Consider the following 21,233-nt stretch of genomic DNA (forward strand, 5'->3'; position numbering starts at 1 on the left):
ATGCACGTATAGGAAATCTTTTCACAATCATTCTGTAGTTTTGTTGCGATTCTACACAAAAATATACAATTCTAGTTTGTGTATAACAATTTCAAAAATATAATTGACACCTTGGCCCACTCTTAAGTTAAAGACATCTACATAAACTTTCGATATAATTTTTAAATATTTCAACTTAAGAAATAATAAAAAAAATGATTGACTTCATCAAAATTTTTATTTACTTACTTGATGATTCCATGTACTATTATATCATAGAATACAATAAATACTTTTTAGCAAATTGTGTATGTATGAATTATACGGAATTATAAAAGTATCTACGAAACACATATTAAAATAACAAAAAATTATATTTTGTATTTCGTAAAATGTATTATCTCTCTATCGTCTCAATGATATAGTATTATTTTTACGTAGATTTTTTTTTTTTATCATACATGGAGGTCGAAAACAGTCGTTGGAAATATTGATATTAATAAAAATTTTTAAAATAATTATTCATAAATTTATCATTTCAGATTATAGTTTATATTATTAAAGAAACACCGAGTACATAATATGTAACTGATATTTTTATTCAGTTGTATATATTTCCACTAGAACACTTTTATCGGCACAGTACGGCGTCCTTTCAACAGGACAAAATCTTATCATATATTCATATCACCATGACCTGTGCCTCGGACGCCGGACGGCATGGCGTTCACATTTTACACATCACACTATTGTCTGCATACGGTCCATTCCGGCATTACCTGACGCCTGTTGCTGCCGAAGCGTCTAATACTGTGAACTCGTTTTTTAGATAAATTCTTCTCAAAAGCAAACACGTTTTTCCACGACTAAAAACGCCGCAACACATTGTTGAGGCTTTATCGTACTGTATAGTAGTCACATCGCGAGTAGTGTCTAATGGTTTTATTCTTTGTAAGCTTACAGATTCCATATTTTATGCGTGACAAAAGTATATTATTATTGCGTATTTGCATGTGTTATGTTACAAGCGAACTAAGACTGTGTACGCAATTAATTTAATTCTGTATTATTTAAAACCACTTTTCATCACAGTGAGTTGATTTTACTTTAATTCAAAAATATAATTATTGAAGCCATAGCAGGCACATAATATTTTAGCTGTAACACGTGCTTTTTTGTGTCTGTCATCGAATTACTGTGAAATGTATTCATTGTCAAACCAAACTTATTGGTTGCTTCCGACTCGGTAAAATTTTTTCTATAAACAATATTCGATACTAATGAACTGAATACTTAAGACATGGATGCCTTAATTCATCGTACAATTATTTAATATTTACTAAACTGCGTCTTGGATTTAGACTTACAATGCTCATGGCTGCGAACACTGCTATCCTTATTTTACTCGCTATTTGTTAAAATATGTTTTTAATATTTTATTTATGTTTTAAATTTATTGTACAAGTTGTACATTTTAAAATCAAAAACTATTATTCAATAATTCAATTATAAAATAGTATTTTCAATGTATCAGACATAATTGTATTATAAACAATTTAAACATAAATTGTACTTTTGCTCCTTTAGTACAACTGATTTAAATAATTTAAATTAAGAGGACGTCTAACCCACATGTGTTATCTCTGTTTTATACACGTACGGCATAGTACATTTTGTACCAGTTTCAATCGGATACTTTTTGTTTTGATATTAGTGAATATCAACCTATTATCAACCTATTATTATTAATTAACCTATTATTAAATTTTTAGGTAAAAACATTATCTGTGTTCTTTCGTTGGGTTTTTACGATATTTTAATTTTTAAGTGAAGAAAAAACCAGTGAGAGAACACAGATAATGTTCTTACCTAAAAGCTTAAAATAATAGGTCAATTCTCTCTAATATCAAAAACTAAAAGCACACTATTGAAACTGGTGAATACAAATTTACTATGTTGTACGTGTGTAAGACGGAGACAACACATGCGGGTGCAATGTCCTCTTAAATAACAGTATGTCAATTACATTGTTTTAGGTACAGATATTAGTGTAATCTGTCATTTCCATAAACTCTTGTACTTGCTCTTATACTTGATCATAAAAAGTTAAAAGATAATTTGTAATTTGTATCAAAAAAAATATTATTTAACAAAAATATCATAAATGGTGCTCCTAAATCTGTGGTCATTTATGTTTTTTTTATGCTGCAGCCTATTGTAGAAATAATGCCAACGCTGTCGCTCTCAGTTTGAAACGGGGAGGGGGAGGCTGTAGCTTATTGACTATACACTGCTCACGTTTTAATCTAGGCGTTACTAAACTTACTGTTTGTAAACCAGTTTTATCTTTTTTACAGGTTTTGTGTAAAAGTATTTGTTTGACTTTTTGCTATAATTAATTATTCTACTAATTCTCACTAAAAGAATACACTTAAGATTAAAATTCACCCAACTACTGAATGGCCTGAGTATTGGATTAAGGTTTGTAGTGGTTTATCTCTTAAGTTTTTAGTTTTATTAAATGACAATCTTACTGTTACTTTTTGTAGGTGTTTGACTTTGATAAAGTATATCAGAATAAGGCGTGCTTAATAATACATGTTTGACAAATCTTTAAGACTGCCAAAAGAATTTCTAAGACAAGAGAAATCTGTATTTTTGTGTATGTAAAGATGCTTTTCTGTTACCTATATAAAATTTAATGAAATCATTTGATTTAAAATATGTACTATTTGACAGTTTTATTTTCCGAATTCAGAGTTCAGAATTTTATTCAAAAAATATGGCTAAAAAGTAGGATTTATGTATTACTGTATAAGTATATTATTCTGGTTAATAAATATTAAATTTGTGCAGTTAGCACAATCAAGTTTCATATAAAAAAAAATAATACATATATTATTATACTTAATGCAGAATAAATATCTATAATACATTTCTGTAATATGTACAAATTAATTATATACTTATTATTCTAGAATAAATATGTTACCAATTAATCATTATTTCAATATAAATACTTTTAGCGGCAATAAAAATCATAATTTTTTATTCAATATTCAAAATTAAACTTTAATTTTAAACAATAATTAATTTTAATCGCTTACTAATTATTTTAAATGCCAATTTCTTTCTAAGAAATACTTGTTAATCTATTGAAGAATAAGTTTTATGTATTAATTATTAACAATTTATTGTTCAACATTTCCAAACTGATGACAGTGATATCCAAAATGTTCTTTGATGTTTGTTCAAATAATGTCTTTGGAGAAAAAATTTGATTTTGTATGTGCATACATGAGAAACACATAAAGACTAAATAAATGACAACAATGTTCATCCTATTATAGACATATCTTCAAGCCAATAATTTTAAAATCTTTAATTTATCTTTAACATGAAATCATATTTAATATATAGTAAAATAAGAATAATGGTTCTGCCTGATTTCAGTAATTATGTCTCTTCATTTGCATTTTAATAATGAATAGAACTTTGTTGTATAAAGATCTATGATACCTCAAACCTGTTACATAGATACTTGACTACATTTCAACTGATTATTATTTTCTATAATTAAAATTTTTTCTTATAACATTTTGCTCTATTTTATTAAAACTAAATATTTTGGCCCAAAATACCTGTTGTTAATGTCTATTTTCGTTTAGATATATTCAAATATTTTACAAGATAAATATGTCTGGAATTCCACAAATCAAATGTGAGTATGATTCTATAATACTTGAAGAGTTTATAAAAGGAGAACCTATTGATGAACCTATTGATGAACTTATTGATGAACCTCTAGAACTTAATTTTGATAATGATCATAATGATATTCCATCTACTAACCCAAGGTAAGTATTTTATAACTAGTTTCATAGAGAGTTCCACCTTAAATAATTTATTAAAAAATAACTTGAATTGTTCTTCTCTGTCTGATTTTTTTTTTTTTTAATCAAAAATCCGCGCTCTAGTAATAATAATAAATTAGGCTCAATAAAATAAAACTATACTGACTACGATAGTACTTTTGAATTATTTTGTTGTACATTTCATTGTGTTTGTAACATGGTATACATTTTATGTTTTGGAATTATTTGTTTAAATAATAAAATGTAGCAAAATACTGTATACAATAGTTTCCTTTTTACAATTATCACCTAACAACTATACTGTTATGTTTTTGTAACTAAAAGTGAGAATTAGCTAAACCTGCAACTAAATAACCTTTAATTTTTTGTTTTTCTTCTAGATTTAGTTATTTTAATATCATAACTCATAATTATTATTTTTGTTTTAATTTTATATATTGTTGCAATTTTCTAACTTGTGAGTTCAAGCTGTCAATATTTATTGGTAGTTATTTACTGTAACTATAATGTAGTTAATTGTTAAATTTGAGCTGTCAGTTATTACAGCAATGTATATTTTAAATATAATTTATTTTTTCAGTAACACAGAAAATTCTAATTCTACCACAAACAAAATCAATAATGATATTAAAATTGAAATAGATGTAATTGATGGTGTTATATATGAAAGTATTATTGAAATTGAAAGCCATTATGAACAACTAGAATCTCTATTACTATCTAAAACACGTGATATTGAGTCACGCGAAAAAAAAGAATTAAAAAATGCTCTCAAAGTAGTTCATAAAACTGATAAACCATTTAACTGTGACACTTGTAATAAGACTTTTTTACGAAAAGAACATCTCAAGAATCACCAGTGGATTCATACAGGAAAAAAACCATATAAATGTGAAATTTGTAAAAAATCATTTTCACGGAAAGATAATTTTAAAAGTCACAATATGACTCATACTGGAGAGAGACCATTTAAATGTGCTTTATGTCATAAATCATTTTTACATAAAGGTCACATAAGAACTCACATAAGAATTCATACAGGAGAAAGACCATTTAAGTGCAATTTATGTAAAAAATCATTTTTACAGGAAGGTCACTTAAGAACCCACGAAAAAATTCATACAGGAGCAAAACCATATAAGTGCAAAAGTTGTAATAAATCATATTCACGGGAAGACAATTTAAAAAGTCACCAAAAGATTCATTTGGGAGAAAAACCATTTAAATGTGATATATGTAAGAAATCATTTTTTCAAAAAGGTCATGTAAGAATTCACATGAGGATACATACAGGTGAAAAACCATATAAATGCACTATTTGTAAAAAATCATTTGCAAGGAAAGACAACATGAATGGTCACATTAAGAGAATGCATGCTATAAAAAATTAATATTAACATTTTGCAATAATATGTATACTATTATCGAACTGTCAGTATGTTGTAATTATAGTTTATTATAAATTAATTTTATGTTAATCATAACATCTTTTTTAATTGGATTTCTTTCATTAATCAAATGCTTTTTATCTGATTTTATATCATACCATTTACCTTGTAAATGTACAATATATTTTAAAATACTAAGTATTATTGTTTATTAATGATTGTAACATTTATTAGTATCCCAACATTTGTAACTTAGTATTGAAAGTCTTAATTTTCTAAAATATATTATTATTTTTATAAAGTAATTTCAAAATCATTTTTTAAATATATAAATATTTTATATTAAACTTAATGTGCTAGCTAATATAGTTAATTTAATGATTAATTACTGTTGATTAAATTAACTTTGTAATCACATACTATGATATAGTATTTTATAGAGTTAAAAATGATTGATAAAAGAATTTAAATTGAAAGCTTTGGCGTAAGCGTTTGTTAGTCAAATATTTTTTTATTTTTTTGTTTAATTTGTATAATTTTTTTAAGAATATTTTCTACAAACTTGTAAGTGGTATGTAATAATAGTGATGAAATGAAAGCTACTAACCTCTTTGTTAATTAATCTAAGTGCTGTGGAAAAAGTATTGTTTATGCAATTTTCTTCAATAGTCAATGATGTCTAACAAATAGAAGCGTTTGTAAAGTATTCATAATTTATTGTAATAAAATGTATTTTAGTTGAATTATTTTAAATGTATAGCTATTCTAAATATTAATATTAATTAACAATATTTGTTTATAGTTATATTCTGTGTTTATTTTAAGACAGTTACATTATTATTATAATTTGATCAATAATTTTTCAATTTCAGTATAATATTATAATCCTTATAACAATTGATATAATTAAACATTTGTCTGTTTAAATTTATTTATAATCATTTTAAGTTAGAGTTATGGTGTAAATACTTTATGTCAGTTGCTTAACTTAATCAAATCAAAATATTTTCAATGACTTTAAATATCGTCATTACTTATATTTATAATGTATTATATTAAATGTATGAAGTAAAGTTAGTTAGATTATAGTAATTTATATGTATGTTGAATCTGCACTGATCCAATGTAAAATATACAATTTATAATGTGCTATTAACTATATTTTAAAATCTAAATGAATATTTTAAGTTTTTATATCTTTATGATGTATAATTTATGTGATTTAATATGAAAAGATATATTGATGTGTCATTTTTCTCAAATGCCATAATGTAATTCTAATGTATTTACCTCTCGCAATAGGTAACTTTTCAATTTGTCTAGCTTGAGCTTCGGGAGTAAGGTCAATAAAGTTATTTATATTTTATTAATATCATATATCAAATTATATTATTAAAAAAATAATGAGAAATTGATAAAGTCGCAATTTAAATATCATATGTTTATACTAAGCTTTTTAAAACTAGTAAAATCCTAATTCATAATACTACAATTTTATTTCAAATATTTACTGTTTATTTTATACAATGTCTTGCATTTTTTTTTAAATAAATTTAATAATTGTAATAGTGTTGATTTAATACAACTAATTTATTAATTTATTTATGGTGGGACAAGAGGTGTAAAGGGCATAATTTTAAAATTTACCCTACGGTTGAGTATTTACCCGGTACTAGATATAGGATGAATAGACAGATGCAATTATTGCAATTTAAAATTCAATTTGGAATTTTAATTCATAACAAGTTTTGAAATATGCCAAAAATCAAAAACGCAGTAGTAGAGTGACAAAATTGTTTGTAAATTTCAGATTAATGACATCCTATCACAAACTTTTAACTAAACAATAATTTGAAAATTTTCGTGATTTCTAAGAATTTTATGAATATTTAAACTTAAAATTTTTTAAAATAATTGTACTTTAAGAAGAACCTTCATTGTAAGTTCTCTTAAATCTTTTATTCAAGTCCAGAACTATGCCCTCACACCCCCTCCCTTTCTAGACTCACTAGCATCAACATTACCAATTGAAATACAACACCAATACCAATAACATTTACCAACAATCAATAAATATTATTTTACTTTTAATTTTTAACAATCCATAAATGTTCATAAGTACCTATGGCTCACTTCAGTATTATTCAGTATTATTATTTTAGGACAACATTCTTCTTCAGCAGATCACTTTCCTCTAAGTATCCAAGACAGTGCATACGATTTTGGTTTAAAATTTTTATTTGAAGATCCAACACAGTTTATAAACATAAAAGAATAAATATAAATAGAACTTAGTGCATTTCTTTTGGTAGTAACTAAATTGTTCATATAACTAAAAGCACGTTCATACTCACTTAAGATATTGCAATTGTCTTAATTTCGGTTGACAGAGGGTTCAAATCCTGTATAATCTTTAAATTCTCGAAAGTCATGCAGTGGCGTGTTCAGCACAAAATAATTGGGTAGACCAGCTTTGTTCTGTAGTGTGTAACTGTGCTTATAACTATTAGGGGAGATTTTTCCTATCACATGGAACCAAACAGTCAAATAAAAATTGGGTAAGCCCGGGCCTAGTCGGCCTACCCTGTAAACAAGCCACTAAGGCCATGTATTGTTGAGTGTTGACTATTCATCAACTTGAAATATTTTTACTAATCGCCTTACGACACTAAAATCACCGAATTGTATATCATAATTATCAGGCCAATTGTTTTCATCTAATACGTCTAAATCAATAAGTAACTGAGTGTATTGGTTTTTAAACTGGTAATCCTGAACTGATACATTTGATGCCTGCGTTGTAAATCAACTACTTAAATAATTTGCGAGACTTGTAAAAAATTGTAATAATGATAAATAGATAAGACGTATTGATATAATACAATTGCCAAGATTGTATAACATAGGTATCTACAGATGATGAAAAGTTGCAAATGAAAACGGAAAGAAATTATACAGCACTACAGCAATATGTAGACAGCTTTGGAGAAATTAAAGAAAGAATAATATATATATATATTATATTTAATTAAGATATTGAAGTGTTAATTAAATTAGTACTTAAAATTTAAGTAAAAAGTGTATCGGTTAAGTTTAAAGAATAAAAAAAATAATACAATAATAATAATAATAAAATAAATGTAAAAATAAAAAAAAAAATGTAATTACAAGTTAGGTACGAGTAAAACGATAGTACGATTAAAAATTGTATTATAACTATAATACAATTATGTAGTTACGATAATTAATAGTTACTAGTTAGCATCATACTAATACATACTATTACTATTTTATACTAAGTACAATAATAATATTAAAAATAATGAGTATACAATGATAATTAAGACAATATTAATAAATAATGGGAATAGTTAAATATACTGTATGTTTTTAAGTTTTCTGCACTTTTCACTCAGCTTCTGGAAGTGTAGCCTTGATTATAGGATCGCCTTCAATGACATCGCCGTTCAATATATATATTAAAATTAATATCTTATATGTGGTAGATGGCTTCAGGTTCGATAAGAATGCGAAGGGCGTGCGGTCTTGTTTCATATATTTTTCAACCACTTTGAACTGCTCTTTCTCTAAAATTTAGAAATACATTTTTTATTTTTCGAACGAAGCGATGAATGTACCTATTAATTAACAATTATACAATAATGTTTTTTTAAGGTAATGCATGATAAATGTATAGTAGAAAAAATGCTTAAATATTAAATTTTTGGTGTTCCTTGTAGGTATCAATTATTAAAAATATAATAAAGTCGCAAATTTTTTTAATTAAGTTTTAGAATTTTGATAAATTTAGTAAAAATTATGATAATTTGCTAGTTATTTAATAGTTATAAGTTCATAAGATTTTTAATAATCATATTTATTTGAAAATTAAATACAAGGTTTCTTATAAGTTTTTATTAATGAAATTATAAAATAAAGTAGGGCGTTATTTCAAAAATATTTTTTTTATACGTTTGAAGTTTAAAAATAAACGAAATTAGATATCTATTGATGCGTAACACAACGATTTCCCACTAGGGAAATAATTTCACTTGCAACCCATAGGCTAGGAAATACTGGCCTAGATCCAATGTAGCAATACTTGAAATTTTTGAATTATTAGTATAGGCTTTCGAGATTTTCATAAATTGTAATTATTATATTATATTTAAATTATTTTTTTATTATTATTTTATATTATATCACGCTCATTTTTATTTTTTTTAAACAAATTACTATTATTATATTCTAAAAGTACTATATTATTGAAAAGACGTTTAATGATAAAAAAATATTTTGTATTTAATTTTTAAGCCGGGGACTAATTGTCCAAGTATGAAATAATGACGGGGACCAATTGTGCGCATACCCTTGAAACCATAGTTAAAGAAATAATTTCGAGTAACGAGGAAAATATTGTTTTATTATGCTGCGGCACAATTTGTATTATTGCTATATTTTGTACCCCCTGTAAATTTTTTTTGTTTACGTGCTTGCTAATGTTACTATTCTAAGGCTGGGTAAGTTAACAATTTTTTTAAGTTAAGTTAATATATGTAAAAGTAAGTTAAGTTTAAAGTAAACTAGTTAAAAATCAATCGAAAATAAATTTAAAAAAGTTAAAATCAACTTAGTTAAAAATGTAATTATTTTCGAACCTGTAAGAAAATAGGTTACCTACAAAATTAATGATAAATTTGGAAATTGTTTTAAGTTCAGATTTTTGTATAGTATTGTAGTAGGTATGCCTAGCAGTAATGACTGAGGATTTAGGGTGGGCAATTAATGATTCATTCAACTCTTCTCTCACTCATAAAATTAAGAAGGGGACAGTTAAAATAGTATAAATACACAAATTATACAAGTTTTACTATTAGCTGCTACACATCAATATTTGGGATATCGATATAAAGCAGTAGTCCCTATTTAGTATGAAGCCACGGACCCCTACTTAAAACTTAAGTTGGTCCGGGCACCCCTTTTATTTGTGAATACTTGCTTTTCAATTTTGTTTAATTATGAAAATGATACATATTTATAATAAATTTCTTTTCGCGAACTTTTTCGCGATAATCGAGTTTCAATAATGATATAGTTTAAAATACCTAGAATCTCAAACCACTAAGAATTTAATAATTCCACTAAAATAAAATAAAAATGTCACTTCAGTACTACAGAACCACGGACCCCCAAACATCAACACGTGGACGCTCAGGAACCACCGATATAAAGTATATAAACACAATCGACTTAATACGAGTACCTATACAATAATGATAAACATAAACACATCATCACGTAATATTATGTTTAAATAAATAAAATAATTATATTTACATATAGGTACCCATTAACAGATTTTTTATGAATAATTATTGAGGTATATATTTCTATGATATCTAATATTTCTCAAGCCAACAAAGTTATAAATTAATAGGTAATATAAAATTTTAAATTTAACTTAATTTTAACAAATCTGTATACAAGTATACGACTATACAATTAACTTGACGTTAGTACATTAAATATATTAAAAATTTAACTTATTAAGTTAAAAGATAGTTTAAAAAAACGCACTTATCATAGTTAATATTAAGTTAACGTTAACATTTTTAACTTGTTAATATCTAACCTTTTATCTATTAAAGAGTAAATAGTATTTAAAACAGTAATTATTAAGTCTTACCTAAGCATTGTAAATCGTCCAAGGACTGTATTGGACAATAAAAAATGTGAAAATCATGAATAAAATCTGTCTTTTCTGAACAGTCAAACTTCCATCTCAAAGCCATGAATGTCTTGCCAACCTCACTGATCCAAATGCTATTTAATTTGCTAGTTTCTAATCATGTATAAATGGAAAATATATCAAAATATTATAGCTAACACATATCAATAAATGAAAAAATAAATATTAATATTTTAATAAACAACTGTTTTATTTACTCGTTATTTTCAGTGTTGTACATGACTCCCATACCAATCCACTACTCACAGAGTTAAATTTATAGATTTGATTTCCATCGGCATTGCTCTTTTGCAAAGTCATGCTGTTGGCGCTTATCGCGAATTGATAATCTTTCCAATAATCTGGTACGGAAATAATGTAGCTAGTTTCTGTTCTTGGTATGTATATCCAGTCCATATAGCCCTTAAAAAATATTTTATATTTTAATCTACAAAATATTAAAGATATCATAAACTAAAGTCTAAAAGCATTTTTTTGAGTGGTATTATATATTTTAATTTACGTACGTTACACTGGTTAGGATGATTTATGTCATTTTCACACCAATACAGTGTGTAATAGTTCAGTTGATTAGCAGCAAATAATTTCTGACTGTCATAAATTTCCCACGACAGTTCATAGACACCTTGATCATTATATGTTTTCACTTTTGTCAGCGATAGTGATACGGTATCATTACGTTCTGTAAGTGACAGTCATCGCATTAAATATTAAAATATCTTCAAGTATTATGGTTAAGTGTAGTACTTGGATTGATGGTAGGAGGGCGAGGTACTCAGGAAAACGAAGCGCCTTTACAATAAGCAATTTAACAATTTTTTTTATGTAACAAGAGGGGGGCGATGGCACAATGAGGTATAGTATCCGATTTCATTATTCTTCAAATGTGAATTAAAATGTTTACCAAAGTACCTAGGTACTTATGTTATAATTAGTTCCAGTTATTTCTGTTAGCTAGGGTGATAATACTTATAGCTAATATTTTGTTTATTATTGTATAATGGTTGTTTTTGAATTTTTTAAATCGTATCCAATTTTTTTTTTTATTGTAACTTTTCAGTTTTTAGTTGTATATTAGATATTTAGATGAATAAATTAAGAAGAAATAAGTTTAATATTGATCTATTTATGATTTAATATTAATCAAAAATACAATTCATACATTGGGAATATTTGAAAAAATACTTTTATTATTTAAGAATATTAAATATTTCACAACTCTTTACGCATGAGGCATGACCATAGCCGGTGGTATACATAGGAAGTGTTGTTATTGCGATCTGGTCGATGGCCGATGATGAGTATCTTACGAGTCGATAGAACAGTTTATTCATACAAGGGAATAACAATGTATAACTGCAGATGTCTGTATTATAAATTATAATGTATGTATATATGTGACTGTATATACAATACGATTTATATATATGTATAATAAAGTTCACGGGCACATACAAGGGGCGGAGGGAGAGAATGGGCTTCAGCGCTTAAGCCCCCCCCCCCAAAAATGATTCATTAACTTTTTTATAATTTTATTAAGTAACCACAATCATCATATCGAAAGTCGATTAACTTGAAATTTCAGCTTATTTATAAATATAATATAATATTATAATATAACACAATATTATGAAGCTATTTGAGTTTGATTTTTGGTACCTATCAAAAATTCTATAAAAATGATTCATCATTACCACATAATACAATCGATGTATTAAAAACATTCTCAACATTGCCTGTTTCGGCTAGTACGACAGATCATTTTTCACTTTAAGAAGAATAAAAACATACTTAATAAATTAAATGAGTTAGAATCAATTGAATGGATTTGCTATGCTTTATATTTACAGAGAAATAAATGTTCAAACTCCAGAAGTGCTGTTAATATTAGGGAAAAAGGATCAAAGTGACTTAACTTTATCATTTAGAAGATAATATCTAAGAAAAATAATCACCATATTTATAAATGAATAATATTTTACAATTATAATTTTAGCAGATCAATGCGATTGTAGGTTCAAAAGAAATAAAAGCTTTGTTAGTTTTCGAATTACTGTACATATTTAAAAAGAAATATAATTATTACTATTTAAAATTAACTTTATTTAGGCATTTTAAATTGTTAGACATTAATTATAAAGAGTGCCTATCATTACACCTTTATGTGGTCAGTGGTAACTTTTAAATCAAATACAATAATTATTAAGTCTGTTATTTATTAATATTAATTTTCATTTATTTTGACAATCATAAAATATATTCAATATGAAAAATGAAAACTGTAATTATATATTATAATACTATTGCTTTTTTAATTGATAATTAAATACACCAATACTCGTAAATATGTAATATATATATTAGACAAATTTAAGTGAACACAAATCCACATGGACTACAACTAGTCGTAGAAATTAAATAAATTAAGGGGGTGCAGGGGAAAAGCTCCCCACGCGTTAGTGTAAATAATTTTGCGCTTGCACAGAACGCAGTTTTTTAGATCCATATAGATAGATTGAGCTCCATTTCTCAGATTGTCCTAATTTGAATACTGATGAAGTATCTATAGGTATAATAAAATAATATGTAGGTACTTACTGCCCGATGAACTGGGTATGTATATATTTGCGTATTCTGTCGATAAACCATCTTTATTTGCCGAGTACACACTGATGTTATACCCAATATTTAATTCTAGTCCGACAAACGTGGCATGATTGGCATACGTTTTGTTGCACGGATGATGAATTCTGCGTTTATGGACATTTCAAAGGTTAAATAAATTACCAATTAAGATCATTAATGAAGTCAAATAATAAATTAAAAAAGAAACAATTCATGGTAGGATCAAGAATGGTACTGACATAGTATTTTTATCTGTTATGGACGTGTAGTAAGCACGATATTCAAACGAGTCATCAATTGTATTTTTCTCGTTTTCATGAATGTTTTGCCAATATACGATTACATCTCTTGTGACATCGTTGACCGACGACAGCACGTATTCAAAATTTCCAATATCTATATTGGGTGGTCGTTTAGGCGCTAAAACAATAATAATTAGTTTAATGATAATAATTAATTTTACAGTATTTACACATGCCTACTATAAGTGCGATTGCGATAAAATTAAAAAGGTAAACAGTAAAAATGTTTGATGAAAATATAATACATTTAGAAAATATTAATTATTTGGGAAAATAAAATAAAATAGATAGACCTATTTAATCGTATATCTCCTATTATTAAATTAGTACCTAATAATTTCCGTTTTCCCTAATATTCATAAAGCTTTTATACTTTTACTCTTGAGACTTTTTTCCAACATATTCCAAGCCGATTGATACTTTTTTTTTTATAATTTTTGGATAAAAACCATCAGTATAAAATATCGCAGAAATGTAATTATAACATAATATAATATATAGCCAAATAAGTAACTATTTATATAGTTTGTATAAATTCAAATTTGTAATAATTTATAGTGGGTAAATTATTTATTTTTAACATTTTTTTATTACACAATCCATAAAAATATTTTTACAATAAATGTCAGTGTTGTAGTTACTTTAGTGGCTTTAGTATATAATCGATTAATCGAATGAAGAGACCTCGCAATAAAGGCACTTCAGCATATAAATAATATAAAAATAGTATTAGTAACATATTTTGTAAAATTAAGATTAAAAATAATATAGGTAATATAAGTAACATAATTATATTATTACATCTTAAATACAACTAAGATTGAGAAAAATGCTATTAATAATTTGTTAAGTTATAAAACAATATATATTGAAAGATGTATTTACAAATTAAAATTATTTGTTCTTGTATTACAGTAATTTAAATTTTTGCTGTATAAGTACCAGAATTGGATAATAGATACTTATTTCTAGATTTTGATTTAGTCGAATAAAATAATATTATTAAAAATAGTTGTCTATTCAGGATATTTTTCAAATATTTCAATCAATAATGATTTTAATTTTTTTTTTTTCATTCAGCTTTCAAACTCAAATTTATAATAATAATTAATACTTAATAGTAATTATATTCTAATTTATATTTCTAGGTAAGATAAAAAAAACATTAAAATATGAAGGTTAGGAGGTAATTAAAAAAATAATTGATGTTTAATTATTTATACGATGCTTTTTATATTATACAGACGATAGACACATTTAATTCATTGTTAGACGCTAGTTAATAAAAATATTAATAAAACCACGAATATTATATAAAAATCAGTTTTAAATTAAATATTTAACGAGTCTTTCATAGAGGTTTGGTTGATTATTTTATATTTTTTCAATATCTATACGACAAACTTTAAATTGTCACTGTGAAAAATTCGTTGATTTTTAGAACAAATTTTCATAAACGTTGTCAATTGAGATTTTAAATTTTGGAATGTACCTACTTAAAACTTGATTTACTGAAAAAAAAACTATCGTAACTAAAGTAATAGTTAAAAACAATTTGTTTTCTCAGGGTAAAATTCTTACTTTCGGCAAAAGACTGTGTAGTTAAGATTATCATTATTAACATTATGCCAGCCATTGTTATCGGTCCCATCTTACACATGATAAATCTGTAATAAAAATATTTAATATTAATATGTATATTTTTTTAAATAATAATGCTACTATTTTATTCTAAAAATTGAATGATTTTAGAGTAGTGCAAAAATTTAGTTGAACTTCTCGGACTTCTACGAAAAATGGAGAATTGTTCTTCAAATTTAGGAAAATATTTATTATTTAATTTTTTATTTAAAGGACTTATAATGTATAAATAATAAAGTGATACTTGATATTGAAGAATTTTTATATATCAATTATATTAAATGTTTTTATTATAAATATGTTGTTATAACTTATAAGTAAATTATAGTAATTGTTTATGAATACAATATTACAAAAAAAAAAAAAAAAACCTTAAAAAATTGACCTATCCGGTATCGTTCAATTTTTATAACTTACCTATATTATAAGTATTATACAATATAGTATGATTTTTACTTCCAAGTTCATAATTTCCCTAATATTTAAATATGTCCGATTTCCATACGCATTGGGCATCTTACTACTATTAGGTCAAACCGGTCAAAGTAAGAGTGTTAATACAGGTACAAAACACCAAATTTCTGTATAGATACAGAGTAACAGCCTACGTACGAGTTGATTCCCGGGTACCTGTTTACCTACACCGATACCGTTGAGTTGATTCCCGGGTAATTATATATTTTATTCAATATTTAGTTAAATATTCAGACTATTAGTGTAATGCAAGAGACACCATGAGGAGGTTGGCTTCATATTTTGAAAATCATTCTATTTTCATTTATCATTTATACATTATATTCTATTATAATTTATCAAAAAAATATCACTAGTTAAAAACATTTAAAACACCTAAAAACTGTTATCTGATAATGAGATAACCAGTATACCGTGACATCACTTCTATCAAAGAATATTGTTTTTCTCGGTTTGTTATGAATTTTCCAGTCTCATTGCTTTTGCATTTAATATATGTTTCCGACTGCACTTCTAAAAGCTCACACATACCTCGTAATGACCTGGGAATCAACTCGTACATAAAGTTGGTCTCGGGGATCAACTCACTTACTGTGGTGTAATGCGGAAATTTCTAAATAATGAACATGGCCAATAAAAACTGGTCTCATTGGGGACATTTTTATACATTCGAGACTTGGTAATAAACGTAAACTTTAGAATTTATCTTTTATGTTTCCATTTATTCGATCGATAACTGAAATATAATATGCGTAGATACACGCTTAATACAATAAATATTAACTTTTTATTATTGTCACATAGTTTAATAAACAAAAATGATAGAAATGTGGAATATTAAAAATATCGTTATTAGTGTGAACGTATACCACAACAATTACGACAGTACGCATAAATATACTATAAGTATTTGTTTATAAATTTATAATAACAACAAATTAACAGATAATATTATATTATTTTAAATAATTAAAAATAATAAATTCTACCATATTAATAAACATACATTTTACATACTATAGATTAAAAAAAAAAAAAATGTTTTTCGCAATAGATGACGGTTTTAAATTCCCCGTCAATTATAATACAGGGTGCGTAACTATTGCGTATGATACGATTGCGTATAGACCTTTTGCATTATTATGATTGCGTACGCGAACGTTCTACCTCTCCCCACCGTTTAAACCGACGATGTCGCGAGAACTTCTTTCGCAATACTTCTGCAAAAACATTCTACTTACCCTAACAACGTTGCCGTTTGTTCACAACCGTGAACGTTAATGAAATAACTTATTTTAAGAAATTATAGTTTATCCATAATGAGGTTTAATAAACATTAGTATGACTATTATTCAAACGCTTTTCAGGACTGGTTAACGATATTAAGGTTTTAAATTATAATTTTTATTACAAATATATAAATATATATTTTTTGAATTGACTAAATTATTAGTTATATTTCAATAGTTTCAATTATTAGAACTATTTGAAATTAAATTATTTTTATTATTTTTTGTACAAACCTGAAATATATATAATAAAATTAATAAAAAAACAGTACATACACTTTTTACTTAACATGTTAACATCTTAGCAGTTAATTGACTATGTTTATTTGAAAATATTTTTATTTTTAGTATAATACTGAATATTGAGTAGGTAGTGCATTTTGGCAACGTTGCATTCATTTTTGTACTTCGTATGCAGCCTTAATGTTTTTAAAGGTCTTCAGGTAGAGAAATCGTCCACAATCATATACCGCCGATAAATACGGACCACGGGTGGTCAAAAAATCTGTCGCAGATGGTTTCGAATAGGTCTCTCTTTGTTCGAATTTAATGATGTATATCTACTAGACCCACTAAATAATCTCGATAACGCTGTCCACATTATTGTTTTGTATTTATATGGCTCCTCATAACAAATCTTTGGTATTGATCTTTATAAAAAAAAAAAGTCACGACACCCCTGATATCTACTGGAGAGATTTCAATGTATACCTTCTTAAACTCTTTGTTGAATATTTATTTTTTTTTATCATACAATTTTCAATCGCTATTATGTGGAAACTAAAGGGGGCTATTGAAAAACGGACTTCATATCTCGCCACTAAATCGTTTTTTCATTTATCATTTATGTACCATACACTAACCATTTTAATATTTACACGGCACAAGAATAACAATGTATACATAATATGTATTTGTAAATGTGTGTTTATAAAAGAGAGTGCGTGAATAATAAAAAAAATGATAGTGGGTAGAGTGACTTCTAATATTAGCTAGCTAATTTGTAACGACAAAATACCGTGTTAAAAATATCACAAAAAAAAATGATGCAGCCAGTGACGCTAGTGTAGAGTCTACGGTCATATACAACTTAGATACTATTTGATATATATATATATATATATATATATATATATGTATATAATATATTATATTATACAGAATATTAGAAACGCAGTGGAAAAGGACGCTACGGCACACCGGTGGAAAACCACTGGATCTTAACTATATATCATACTATACAATAGAGGTCTGCACGGGCCGATAATTTTCAACCAGGTCCAGCCCGGTAATTTTTTAAGTAAGCTCGGCCCGGTAACCATTTGTTATATATCAGTCCGGCCCGGCCTGGAGCAGTGGCTAACATTGCTAACATTTAATAAAATAGTAAAAGTGATTAATATTTCTAACGAATCATTTGTAGAATACATACAAAAGTACTTTTAATTGAATAATAATTAAAGTATTAAAAAAAATCACATCATTAATGTAAACCAGCCCTTTTCTTTTCTCAAAATCTAAAAATATAAACGATATTTAATCGATCATTTTTTCAGATTTTACAATTTAATAATTTTTTTTGTTCAACGTAGGTACTCGTAGTATATTCAAAATCGTCCGGACACAAATCCGAAAATTTATCAACATATAATAAATAGATTATAGGTATAATACAGTTTGAGACAATGTCACTGAACAACCTATCACCTCTAATGTTATTTCATCTATATCTATATTGTATACTTGATAGCCACACGAATGTCGACGCCCGCCGGGATCAAAACTGCTAAACATGTGTTTATTGTTAACGTTGGTAAGTACTACAATACCCATTAGGACCATTATGTACTTGAAAAGGTTTTGACACACAAATACACCCTCGAAAATTCTTGGTATTAAAATGCCATTTAGTAACCCTTATATAAATATAATAAAGAAAAAAATAAATACATTTTAGAAAAACGCTTTATTATTTTTTTCCAATATTAGTTGTTTAAAATAATTTAATCGAATTTTTGTTTATAATATTTTCGAGTATATCGACTTTATTGATTTACTTGATATCAAATTTGAAATCTTGGACATACCGATGACGATTGGGGAAAATTGGACAACATTTAAAACAAATTGTATATAATAATATATAATATACATAATAATCGATCGCACACCCTGCAAAATCTACTTGTTAGTAATAAATAATTATGATTCTACCCAGTAATATAAAATAAATATACTATAATAACTTTTTTTATCGATCGATAGAGGACAACTATACATTATAATAAAAAAAGCATTTATTCGACGTTTAAATTTTAAATTATTTCCTATGATTTGGATTGAACAAGCTGAAGAGAGGACAAACATTTAATAACTATGATATTTTCTAATTTGCATGTATTGCAATTAAAAAATTATTGAACGGGTTTCATAATCCTTAGGTTGTTCAACACATTTCATCAGGATTCTGTGAACTACTGGTCACGGACTTCACATAACCATACGCGCGTAATTATATAATATGTACAATTATTAGAAATTAATTACATTAATTACATCTATACATTATGAAGACCAAGTAAATATAATTACAATTAATTATTCATAACAATATAACTATATATATAGGATACATACTTCTGCGGTATATTTTGTAGTATTGCGCTGTATCTGGATTTGCCGATGTATTGTTGTATGGTATTTTACTGTATAACAAACTATAGTCTACATCCTTACAGCATGAGAACTAAATGAAACCAGTAACGGCAGGTACCCGGCCGAAGAACCTCCTGCTAGGCTGCGCTGCCAACATCGTATCACAACGCATCAGTGGCGGGGGTTGTATTCAAACTGGAAATGTATTGAAACGATATCCTGGATGCTATATATTCCTGTACACAATACATGCGTATTTGCACATACTCCAACACAAGCTGTATATGGTTGACAATAAAAGGAATAATCTTGTTCGAATTAGTGACACAGAGAAAGTGAAAAAATACCATATTTTTGAGGAGTATTGGAACGATATTGATGGTATTTTTTTCGATGATTGTAACCACAATTTCTAATGCAATGTTTTCACAAAATACGGTTTAGAAAGCCCTTAAACAGAGGTGAAAGTAAAATTACAGATTCAAAAGTTATTAAATTTAAAATGTTCCTATTAATCTGACAAATTGGGGTGAACTCTTACCTACTGTTTTCATTTGTGAACATAAACATCGTAAACGGAGACATGTTTGCCGTCTAAATGTGTTAAAGACGAATTCTTGTTACACTCATAATTATGTTGATAACAAATAAGTGGTGGTTAAAGGAGGGACGAAGATAGGTAAATCAGCCCCCCCCATCGTTGGGATTTTAAAGTTTAAATTTAGTATATTACGGGCATATACATTTATTATAATTAAGTCAATTATCAATACAAGTCAAAGAATTAATATTATTATTATATATAAATAAATGATTATATCTATAATATGTAAGTATATTTTATAATATATTTATATTTATAAATGGTTTGAGTGGGAGAGGATTGGCTTTATTTTCACACCTCCCCTTAAACATTATTATGTATAGCCGCTACTGATGTAAAAGATTATTGGGGAAACACAACGAGCGCGCTGAACTATAATGCGTATTTGTAGGAATGTATATTAATTTAATATTATGAACAACTTGTAGGGTACCTAAGATTTTAGTATGTGAATCAGTACAGTTCACGACTTCACGAGAAACGACTTGCGTAATATAAGAATCCAAGTATCTAAAAATAATTATAATCCAACTAAATACAAAATCATTTGGTAACCGCTTCATTTGCGAATTTGCGGTTCACTTAATTTATTATTTCACGTTTTGATATCCACATAACTAATTTACAAAAAATTGTTTTTTTTTTATTATTT

At 26.4% G+C, this 21,233-nt stretch overlaps 2 protein-coding genes across 5 annotated transcripts; one reads left to right on the plus strand and one right to left on the minus strand.

The window, feature by feature from the left end:
- The first annotated feature begins 617 nt into the window (after positions 1-617).
- Positions 618-5,394, plus strand: LOC113557075 (zinc finger protein 32-like). 4 transcript variants are annotated; one of them, XM_026962370.2, is made up of 5 exons: positions 618-1,070; positions 2,337-2,460; positions 2,529-2,641; positions 3,648-3,836; positions 4,435-5,394. In XM_026962370.2, the coding sequence occupies exons 4-5, from the start codon at positions 3,676-3,678 to the stop codon at positions 5,243-5,245; spliced, it is 972 nt and encodes a 323-aa protein (XP_026818171.1). In that variant the 5' UTR covers positions 618-1,070; positions 2,337-2,460; positions 2,529-2,641; positions 3,648-3,675; the 3' UTR covers positions 5,246-5,394. The 4 variants fall into 4 exon arrangements, with proteins under 4 accessions (XP_026818171.1, XP_026818172.1, XP_026818174.1 ...); XM_026962371.2 differs by having other exon boundaries at positions 618-930; XM_026962372.1 differs by lacking the exon at positions 618-1,070 and adding an exon at positions 1,078-1,225.
- Positions 5,395-8,650: 3,256 nt separating this feature from the next.
- Positions 8,651-20,074, minus strand: LOC113559081. Its single transcript, XM_026964673.1, has 8 exons — positions 19,960-20,074; positions 15,500-15,585; positions 13,856-14,036; positions 13,593-13,741; positions 11,498-11,673; positions 11,189-11,393; positions 10,929-11,084; positions 8,651-8,829 (listed from the first exon to the last, which is right to left on the minus strand). The coding sequence occupies exons 2-8, from the start codon at positions 15,576-15,578 to the stop codon at positions 8,651-8,653; spliced, it is 1,125 nt and encodes a 374-aa protein (XP_026820474.1). The 5' UTR covers positions 15,579-15,585; positions 19,960-20,074.
- Positions 20,075-21,233: the final 1,159 nt, after the last annotated feature.

Source organism: Rhopalosiphum maidis, chromosome 3, assembly GCF_003676215.2.
Source record: "Rhopalosiphum maidis isolate BTI-1 chromosome 3, ASM367621v3, whole genome shotgun sequence".
NCBI lineage: Eukaryota > Metazoa > Arthropoda > Insecta > Hemiptera > Aphididae > Rhopalosiphum > Rhopalosiphum maidis.